Genomic DNA, 11,161 nt, shown 5'->3' on the forward strand with positions numbered 1-11,161 from the left:
TTGTACCTACAAGTACATACATGCCTGTATTCTTAATGGAACTCAGCTATGTAGGGGAAGGGCATCGTTTATTTTCACGTGTTTCTATGGTTATTGTGTGTACAGGTCCGCAGTCCCTACTAGCAGGTCATTTTCAAAACTGTCTTGGGATTTTTTTTTTAACTCACCATTAAAAGCTTTAACAATGTGACAACATCTTCCCCTCATTTCTTTCCACACTTTCTCTCACATTCAGTATCAGAGTATGGAGTTGGAGGCTCCTTCCATCCTTCTGTGAATAGCTTCAGGGCCCCACTCTCCAGCTTGGAAATGGGATACCCACACTGTAAGCGTTTGTGTCTCTCAGTCCTGGGTAAGCCTCTCCATCATCCCCAAACTGGCTTCAATCCTGGGAAACAAAGTTGATTTTTTTTTTTCTGTGATGAAGAAGTCCTTAAAGCATGAGGGTATTTTTCCCGAGGGGCTTTTGAGCCCTTTTCCCCCATAAAACATTCAATCCCCATGCTCTTGTCCCATTACTTCTTCTTGGGGTACGGGGTGGGTAGGTATTGTGCAAATCAGAAAAAAACAAATGAAATTCCCATCATTCTGAAGGAAATTCACTGTTAAGACTCAGGATTCAGGGAAAGAAGCTAGTCTAAGGCCATCCCTAGTGGAGTTTGGGATGGGGAAAGGTGTGGGTGTGGAGAAAATCATAGTGGATTTTCTCCCATCTCAGTGTTTCTATTCAGGCTAACTCAAAGACTGCCCCAAATTAGAAGAAAATTCCTCGAGGGAGATGAATAGCCTGAGTGTCTTCATGGGAAGTGTACCCCACCCCAAACTTGATAGGTGGTCTGACCTATGGATATGAACTTCAGATTTTATAAGTACCATCTATGGACTGCTCCCCAAAATCCTCAGGGGAGGGATGGGAAGATTTTTACTAAGAGCTGACTGAGAACAGTTTCTTTAGTTTCCCATACCCAGCCTAGAGCAGGGGTTTCTTAATATTTTTGTGTATCACGAACCCCTTTGGCAGTGTGGTGAAGTCTATGGACCCCTTCTCACAATAATGTATTTAAATATAGAAAATAAAATATATAGGATTACAAAGGAAACTATATTAAAATATAGTGATCAACCTATTTTTTTTAAATTGATGGGCCCCCTGAAATCTCTCCATGTAGGTCCCAAGTTAAGACCCTCTGCCATAGGTACTCCTCTGGACAGGGAAGTGTGGGTTGGTGGGTGTGGGAAAGGGTAGGAAAGGATGGGGAAGGTAACCCCATAAATATACTCAGCGCCAGGATAAGGTATTTTTGTGACCTGGAAAATGTTTAAAAGTTGTGCCTCCTGTGTGTTTCTGGACACTGAAGACTTTTACTGTAGCATGCATGCTTGGATTTATCTCAAAATAAATGCCTTTAGGCCACAGAGAAGGAATTTTCTACCATTCAAAAATGTGTGCATTTATAAAGAGCAGTATTCAAATGTGTCCCTCATTCCATTTCATCCCCCAATCCCACGTCATACCCTCCTATGCTGCCTACCTTGATGATCCTTGGTCTCTGCTCTCATTCCAGGGTTTACCCTTCAGTGGGGCAGGCAGTGTGTGCGGGCAGGCTTCTTGGGACACCTCAGCTAGTCTTTCCTTTAGATATTGTATCACTTTCTGTTGTGTGGGTGGGGGGTGCTCTTGCCCAGCTCAGATGAGGTCACCCTGTCTCCAAACTCATTCAAAAGCAATCCATCTTCCCAGTCCCCAGTTCCAATGCTTAGTCTCTCGGAGAGGGCTCAGTCCCACCTGCATCTCCACATCACCCTACCCCATATCCCCTAGCCTCCCACCGAGACAGAACGGAGCAGGAAAAAGGATGCTGTTCTGGGAGTCACTAGAGACCTGAGGTCACAACCCAGTTTCTGACACTTACTAGCTCTGCGACCATGGAGAAGTTAACTTCACTTTTCTGAGACTCAGTTTTCTTATCTGTAAAATGGGAATAGCAACACTTGCCTCACGTGGTCTTTGCGTAAATCAAATGAGATAATGCTTGTAAAAAACACTTTTGCAAAACTTAAGAGTGCTACCAACATCACCTGCTAGTCTCATCACTCACATCCTCCCAGCCCCAGGACCGACGAAGCAAATAATCATCGAGACAGACAACAAGATTATTTATCATCATCATCATCATTATTATTATTACTATTATTGTTAATATTATTCAGAGCCATCATGATTTTCATTTCAAAACCCCTTCAAGAGTCACACGGGGTTTCCATCGTTTGTACAAGTTTTACACTTATTTGTGGTATTTTTTAAAATTCACTCTGACCCCACAATTACCGTATTACCGCATCTCTCTCCTGCACTGTCCCCTCTGGGCTTGAGGTGTAATAACAAGAAACCAGAGAATTTCAGAGAATTCTGTCTCACCATAGCCTTCCAGCTGAACAGACCCTGGCTGGAGTCAGAGGGGAGGGAGAGCCTTTTCCCCCCTCACCTGAAATATATCTTCAGCTTTTTGGCTTCCAAACAACCCCATCTCATACAACAAACCATAGAAGCTATTTTGGCCCCTGCAAGGGAGAAGAGGATGGGGGTGGGGGTGGGGGAAGGGTCTTTGAATTGCTTAGAACCCATGACTCTTCCCTTTTCTGTCTTCCCCCCAGGGTCCACTGAAGAGAGAAACCCCCCAAAAGATAAAAGTAAGAAACTCCACAGTTGTAAAGTGCTGGTGTGCTAGGGATAGGCTGGGGGAATAAGTAATAGGGAATCCGAGGGAAGAGTGGGGGCAGGGGAATAAGAGAGGTGGTAAAAGGGAGAGGAGTGGGCTATCTTTAGGTCCAGTTCTCTGGCCATAGTAGGTGGGGCCTCCTCTGATCTAGAGTAGAGCCCCACCCACCCATAGGGGAGAAAAATCCCCAACCCCTGTTCCCCTTCTCCCATATCCTTTCAGGGAAAGGATATGGACAAACAGCTAAGAGAATTCTACAAAAATATAAAAATTCTATCAACAGAACCAGGTGATGGAACCCTAGGGGCTCTGTACAGTTTTGCTTTAAAAAAAAAAAAGGAAAAAGGAAAAAGAAGAGATCCTATAAACCCACCCCTCCCCAGACACCCCAAGAAAACAAGCCCAACATTATTGCACACCCCAGAATGATACAAACCAGGTTTTTGCTTTAAGGATTAGGACTGTTTTTCTCCAAAAGAGTGATTAGAAAAGCTCACCCGCAGCTTAGAAAATACACAATTTTACAAAGTGGCCAGGCCCTGAGTGCCCCCATCCTATCCCCCACCCCATCAGGTCTGGTTTACTCTTGGGCTGACAAAAACCGGTCCTACAGTTTCCCTAGCCCTGGAGTACAGAAACCTCAACCCTGGGGGAGACATACATGTCAATAGGATGAGGATGGAGGGGTGGTGGCCAAGAGAACAGGAAGGATGGGGTCCAGATAGGAGTTAGAGAAGGGATAAAAAGTAATAGGAGATTATTAGGAATAATAGGAGAGGAATTAAGGGTGACTGTGGTAGGGAGGAGGTGTCTGGAAGGATGAGAAGCAGACCTGAGCTCCATGTGGATCAGATGACGCTGCCTCCTTGCACCAGATTTCAGACAGAAATATTGCATATTATAGCACCAGGAAGGTAACTCTTCCCTGTCCCCTATCTCCCTCTCTCCTCCTCGATACTTTCTGCCCATGGCTGCCTCCCTCCCCTTGGCTCTCCCTCCCATCTTTCTCACTTGCCTTTTCTCTGTGTTGGCTGTATAGAAAGCGGTTCCCCTTGGCAGGCAGCACCAGACCATGTAAACACCTAGATGTTGCTCATTCATCACCCTCCTAGGGGGCCTTGCTAGGCTCTCCCAGTGCCCCTCCTCCCCTGCCCAAACTACCAGATGGTCCACTCTGTGCTCACCTCAGGCCCACGCTGCAGCCTACACCCCCCACTGCTGCCTAGAAAGGATGCAGCTCAGCTTTAATCAACTCTAATCCCATTGTTTCCCTTCATCCTGTCCAATGCAAAGTGGTGATGGAGCAGTCACTGGTGGTGCCAGCTCTAATGACATTATTGTCAAGGCTGGAGGCCAAGTGATTAGATAGAATGTTTGCCCCATGGAGAGCCCCCACAGCCCTCTACTGCAGAAACAGTCAATAATGCTTCCCCAGGCTTTAGGCGAACAGCATCATAGGTGATGGATTACAGAGATCTCACCGTAAACCACCCAGTCTGACAAGAAACATACCACTCAAGGACAAGTTAAAATATCTACTCTAGGGAAAATGAAAAAACTGGTCAAGTTGAGCTCCATACACCTCAGCTCCTATATGCTCTCCCTTACTACTGTCCCCTAAGAGTTCATCCCAACCCCCAAAATTTGAAAAAACTAAAGAAACCACAATAATTAGCCAAAACTTTTTCATTAACATCAATTTGTAGCTTTCAATGGACCACTGATGGCTGACAGAAGAAACGAGTTAATCTAAAATGAAAGACACTCAAGGCAGAATCTGCTGACTAAGAGACAAACCACCAACCTTTGCGGAAATTTGAACTGCTCCTCCCTCACCAGCCTCTCCTGAGACTCCTTTCAGTTTGAGAAGAAGTTCTTTCTTCACTCAGTGATGAGTTTGGTAGTGTACCTCACCCCCACCCCCACCCCCACCCCCATACACACACACACACACACGCACACACACACACACACACGCACCATCTCCAAACATCTTGGAGTAACCACATCTACATCTGTTCCCCTGGGCATCTATCCCTCACTGACTGAACAGTTCTGTTCTCTCCCCTCCCCCCACTTTTATTCTGAAATGTGATTAACTTTTACTTTGGAAAATCATTTTTTATTATATATATGTATATATATATATGTATATATAAAAAGGTTTCCATTGCATTTTTAAAATGACTTCTTTGTCCAAATTACCTTTTTTTCTCTTCAGAAAACAATGATGTGGTTAAAGAGAAAAAAGTTACATTAGTTTCCAAAACTCTCTGTTTCTCTCTCTGTTTCTCTCTCTCTCTCTCTCTCTCCCCTATCAATTGCTCTCTCTTTGCCGAAGGTGGGTCACAGTTGGGGACTTAATGCACTCACAGTCACAACTTGTGCTTTGTAAGAAGAGGGACTATAACTAGTCTGATTATTCTAAGTTAAAATAGCCAAGAGACAGATGCCTTCTCGGAAATATTAGGAGACACATAAAATAAGAGGAAAACAAAAATCTCTTAAGTCACAAAATGTCGTACATCCCGCAAATACTAGAGTCAATTAATTTAATAAAATAGAATATACATAGAGATTCTGCACAGACATATTGCTTTCTCCCAATCACTCTTGGGCACCTGGAAGAACTTCCTGGCCCAGCCCCTTACTCTGTCTGGTGCTCCTCAGCCACCATAATGACCCCAAACTGCTGCATTTAAACTGTCTTTGGAAGTTGTATTTGTTTGTTTATCCAATGCCTGTTAGGATGATAGAAGTGATACTCTCCTTGGTTTATACTGAACTTTTTCAAGGATATAGCCCAGAAGGAGAGATATGGCACCCAGTGGAGCCCAGTGAGGAAGGGAAAGGTGATTCAGGGTTCCAGATCTAACTGATCAGAGGAGAAACTAGAGAGCATCAGTAAGTCTTTCTTTGGGGGGGGTGAGGAGATGGCCATGCTGTCAGGGGCCAAAGGGTCCTTGGAGTCACTGGATGGAGCCCTGCGCCGGAGGCAGACACCTGGGTTGGGCAAGGGCCGGGAACCCTGGCTCTCAGGTGGTTCTATGGAGATGCAAGGAGGGCTCAGTTTTTTCTTGGGCCAGCTTTTGGGTCCTATCACTGGCCTGCTCAGCTCCTGGCCTCCAAGGCTCAAGGCATCAGAGCCTGGGCAGGCCTGGGAACAGCTATCCAGAGAGCTGACAGCGATGGAGTGTCTCCTCTGTTCATCTGGCCACAAGGTGGGCCGGTGAGGGCGGCCCTGTGTCTCTGCACTGTAACATTTCTTCAGGTCTCTCAGATGTTCTCCACCCTTTGGAGTCGGGGGATGTTGGGGCCTGGGGCTTGAGCCCCATTTTGGTTGGGCATGCAGTTCCAGGCAGCTAATGGTCTCCGATGCCTCGTGGCCTGGTTGGCACCTGTCCTGGAGAGGGTCTGTGCCCAGGCAGGGGGCTGGTGGCATGTGCTTGGATTTCTTGCATTGGTTCCGAGGACGTTGCTGGACTCTGATGCTGGAACGGCCCCAGCTGGGAGTATCTTGGGAAGGCATGGTATAGGGTACACTCACCTCAGTTACAACATCCTCCCTGCTGCCCAAACCCTGCATGTCCAGGGAATCAGCCCTTATTGCTGCCTGGTTTGGGAAGGGGAAAAAGAGAGACGGTAGAAGGGAAGAAAATAGGGTCAGCCTATGAAACATACCTGAGAAGGGGAAGGAAGCAGGAACAAGGCCTTTGGCTGGGCACTGTCCCTTCTTCCCCAGTAAGGAATTTAAGAAGTAGAACCATTCTCAGGCTTGATTTACTTCCCAATCATGGAGATCCGTGGCAGCAATCACAATAAGGGCCCCGAATGCTGGACTGCAGTATTTACAAAGCCCCAGCTGGGGTTGGGGGGCCGACCTTGCTTTAGCCTGACTTCTATCTTCTAGGTTCTAGGTTCCTCTGCCACCCACAAACATTAGATCTAGCTTAGGCCCTCTAGAACCTCTAGAGTTCTAGAACTGGAATTATAAAACACTAAGGAAGAAGTTTCTGGAGGTTTTAAAAGGTTGTTCCTATTCTTTTTCTAGATGGTGCGGTGGGCAGAGTGATGAGTTGGGAACCTCAAACAAATCTTGTCTCAGATGCTCACTGTACGTACTATGTAACTCTGGGCAAGTAACTTAATATTTCTCAGACTCAGTTTCCTTATCTGTAAAATGGGGATAATTATAGTGCCTACTTCATAAGGTTGTTTTGAGGATCAAATGAGATAATATAGGTTTAGTGCTTTATTAATCTTATAGCACTACTTAAATGTGAGTTATTATTACTATTACAGCAGTAGGCATAAGAAGATTTAGAGAGAAAGAAACTGAGACCCAGAGGAAGGGAAATGACTTGCATGAGGTCACACAAAAGACAAGCAGCCAAACTGGGATTTCAACTTGGGTCACAGAATAATCCAGGAGCCAGACAGAAAGGGCCAGAGAGATCATCTAGTTCAAACCCCTTATCTTACAGCTGGGAAAATTGAGGGCCAGGGGAAGATTAAGTGATTTGCCCAAGGTCACACAAGTAAGCAGCTTGGGATTCTCTGACTCCAGACCCAATGCTCTTTCCAATATGACACAACACACTGTCTCCTCTGAGGCTCCTGGTTAAAGTACAGGGAGCTTGCTCTAGATGAGGCTCTACTCTCCTTCCCACTGTGCTCACTCCTGTACACAAATATAGACAGCTGGGTACGTGCATGCACAAGCATTGTCAAATTAAAATTAAGAAAAAAACATAGGCCATCTAGTCCAGCTCCTTCATTTTACAGATCAGGAAACTGAGGCCCAAGGAAGTTTAGCGACTTGCGCAAGGTAACAATCACACTTTTAAAAGGACACAAATGAAACATGTGGAGTCAGACAAGCCTGGGTTCAAATCCTGCCTAAGGTACTTGGTACAAGCTGCTTCTCAGCCTCAGATTCCCCATCTGTAAAATGAGGGAGTTGGATTAGACGATTGCTAAGGTCTCTCCTGACTGAGTTTATTCATCATTTCTAGACCAATCTCTGTAGAGAACCCAGGACCCAAATGCTCTCTCTCTCTCTCTCTCTCTCTCTCTCTCTCTCTCTCACACACACACACACACACACACCTCCTACTAAAACCTTTGCATTTTCCCACCTGACAAAGGGAGATGGAGTCCTCCCCTCACCTGTCGCCGAAGCTGCCTCTGTGCAGAAGGGGAGCACCCCGGTGGGGGAAGTTTGGGGATTATGCCCCAGTTGGAGAGGTCATGGGGCTGAAGCTGGTGGGACCCATCTTTGGGAAGCTGTAGGAGGGCTCTGGCATCTACTGGCTGGGAGTGGATAGAAGTAGCTGAGCCTGCTGTGGGGTTGTTAGGAAGGTTAGAGGCATCAGGAATGTCTGTCCTGAAATCTACCTTCCTTGACTTTCCCACCCCCACCCCCCACCCCCATTAACACCTCTTCTCTGTTTCCATCTCCATTGCTGCTATCGAAGAGGTTTGTTCCTACTATTCTCCCAAACTGTGAGATCCTGCCCCACTTCCGTCTACTAAACCATCACAACCTTGTTTAAAATCCTGATGAGCACTTCTTCCTCCAGGACTGACCCTCCCAGCAAACCAGGAGCTCTCTGAGGGTAATCTTTCTTTCCCAAAAGGCTTGGAAGCTTCCTGAGACTGGGGACCACATGCATTCTTTTTTGTTCTACTATGCTCCCAGGTGTCCAGCACAAGACTGAAATATGAACCTGAGTTGATGTCCATTGATTGCTTTAGGAAGGCCATGGTTGGCCACTCCATCCCCCTAGAGCTCCTACCTGACTGAGATTTGGGAAGCATCCAGGCCCTCTGCCCTAAGAAGCCCTGATAGGAGCCCTCATCTCGGAACATGTAGCTGTCATTGGGCAAGGAGTGGGTCCTGCTGACCCCCGACTTCCGGACAGTTAGCAGACTTGGTTGGAGGGCAGAGGGTCCAGTGGCCAGAGCCTCAGAGTGGGGAAGGGTCACAGTCTGAAAAAGAAAGTGGGAGGGGAGGGAGGAAGAGGAGGTGCATGGTTTTGGCCACCAAGGTACAATTAGGCAGCTGGAAACCAGATTCCCACCCCAGCAGATAGGAACAATGGGCATGCACACTGTCAGAGAGTTTGGGGAAAGGGAACAACAAGGGACACAGAGACAGAAAAGTGAGACAAATGAGCTTTCAGGAAGGAGGCAGGGCGGGAAGGAAACTTTGCCCCCAGGTTTGTAGTTTATATCACTATATTTTTATACATAGCACCAGATGGCAAAGGAGTGTGTGTGTGTGTGTGTGTGTGTGTGTGTGTGTGTGTGTATCAAAAGATGGTGGAGACTATTTATTTTAAGGAGGCTTAGATATCCCTGTCTATGGATTATAAAAGAGGTCACCCAAGATCATAGGATCAGAACCTCAAGTGTTTTTGTAGGGATAGGTCTTTCTAAATGAAGATGTTGGACAGAGTTCCTCTTGAACATTCCTTGAGTGTCTCACCCAGAGATGGAATGATTTTTAAATCACTTTCTCCCAAGGCTTAGCAGAAGGCCACATAAAGCCTTTCCTGTCTCAATTCCATCTCCTGCCCCCACCTCCACTCCCACCCCCATTCCCAGCTCCTGGTGGAGGTACAGCAAGTGGGACAATTACAGGAAAATCAGTGCCTCCTAGGAACCAGAGGACAAGGGACCATTGTAAAGATGTCCACTAGGACCTGAGTTCCTGACCTCTCACCCACCTGAGCTCCTTCCTTACCAATTTTGTGGTCCCGGGGTTATAGCAATAGGGAGCAGGTGGCAGGAGAGTTGGGGACAGGAGAAGGGGAGACCAGTGAGAGTCTAGGCCAGGAGAGGAGGAAGGCACTTTAGTTTTAGTTCCAATGCTAGGTCAGTCATCAGCTTCAGAGGCCAGGCAGGATGGAAGCTGGCTGCCCAGGACCAAGAAACATAACTATGGTCTGTCTCCTTCCTCTGCCCCATCATCAGTTCTGGGTTTTGTTTTCCTTGCTCCCAATTTAGCAACCTGACAAGAATACTAACTCAGGGCTTTGATTGAGGATGTCCGAGCCTGGGACAGGACTGTATCCTTAGCTCCCAGTCCCCCGGCACTGGGCTCAATTGAAGCCAATAACCCACAGCCCCCCTTGGGACCTCCAACCGGTGGCAATGTTCCCAGTAGCTGTAGGCCCTAGCCCAGTGCATTTCTGCTGGTGCAGCTGGGATGCACTGGAAAAAGGAAGGTTTATTTGGGAACTAGCTTCTTCTCACCTCCCTCCCCCAGCAAGTCCCAAGGGGCTGCCGAGGCCTCTTCTTTCTTTTGCACCACAACCATGGGAAATCTGATTCGGGGGATGATTGGGATGGGAAAGGGGAGTAGGTTCTGAGTCACACAGGGCTGGAGAGACAAGGGAGGCTGGAGGATTCATCAGCAACACAAAGAAAGGTCCTCAGAAATTAGGGTGGGAGGTGAGAGACATGGAGTGTTACAAAGAAGACAAGAATGGTCCCTTTCCAAAAGTGGGGAAAGAAATTATGTTGGTCACAGCAGAGGAGAAAGCACCGCCCCACTACACAGTGGTGAATGTCTAATATTGAGAAGGGTGGAGTAGAGGTATGGAGAAGAAGGGAAAGTGGGATGAGGGCACAGCTTGGGCAGGGCTCCAAATACAGGGGGCTGAATCTGAACCCCTAGGGCAGAGGTCTAGGGTCTCCAGAACACACTATTTCTTTCATCAGTTGCCTGGTTCTGCAGCCAGGCAGGGCCAGTTCCAAAGAGGGGTGTGGAAGGTACCCAGGTTAATACTTTGATGCCTATCCACTCTCCCCTGTATTCCTTGTGGAAAAGGTCACACACATTCAATCTTTGTGTCTCTCTCTCTCTGGAGAAGAGCTGGCGAGAGATGTTAATTTGGCAAAAACACAAGAGCTGTAACTGAATTAATGTATCTGGGGTGAAGAATGAGAACCGGAAGATTTGAGAGAAAGGGGACGGGTTGGGGGGTGGTGGAGAGAGGAAAAGCCCCAGTGCCAGTATTCAGAGCCCTACACAGAGCTAAGGGGGAAAGTGAGTGGGTCTGTGTATGTACATTTCTTTCCAGGACACTAAGTAAAAGTGTGTGAGTGTCATCAGGCAAAGAATCATCCGTCAGAGCTAAGGAGCAGGACTGTTCAGACAGAATATCTGACGTCAGAGACAGAGCCTCCATCTCAGCTAGAGGGATCTAAACAAGGAGAGAGATGATCAAGCATAAGAAACCAGGACAAAAAAAAAGGGAAGAAAAAAGAAAATCTTTTTTTTCTTTTTTTAACAAAACACACTGAAAAAAAAAAACAACAAAAACCTCCCTGTTCTCTCCCCCCACCTCCAACAAACTGACATCCCTCAGACTTTCCTGACCCAACACACACACACACACACACACACACACACACACACACACACACACACA

General features: G+C 46.9%; 1 protein-coding gene across 1 annotated transcript in view; it reads right to left on the reverse strand.

Annotated features, from left to right (window-relative positions):
* Window positions 1-5,270: 5,270 nt before the first annotated feature.
* Window positions 5,271-11,161, reverse strand: part of CACNA1G (calcium voltage-gated channel subunit alpha1 G) — a 58,279-nt gene continuing 52,388 nt past the window's right edge. The window contains exons 26-28 of the mRNA XM_027870308.1: window positions 8,519-8,711; window positions 7,890-8,062; window positions 5,271-6,333 (exon numbers count right to left, since the gene is read on the reverse strand). Of these exons, the coding sequence (XP_027726109.1) occupies window positions 5,578-6,333; window positions 7,890-8,062; window positions 8,519-8,711 (1,122 nt within the window). The 3' untranslated portion in view covers window positions 5,271-5,577. The remainder of the gene's footprint in view (window positions 6,334-7,889; window positions 8,063-8,518; window positions 8,712-11,161) is intronic.

The sequence above is a fragment of the Vombatus ursinus genome, unplaced genomic scaffold (genome assembly GCF_900497805.2).
Source record: "Vombatus ursinus unplaced genomic scaffold, bare-nosed wombat genome assembly UNPS02014797.1, whole genome shotgun sequence".
Classification (NCBI taxonomy): domain Eukaryota; kingdom Metazoa; phylum Chordata; class Mammalia; order Diprotodontia; family Vombatidae; genus Vombatus; species Vombatus ursinus.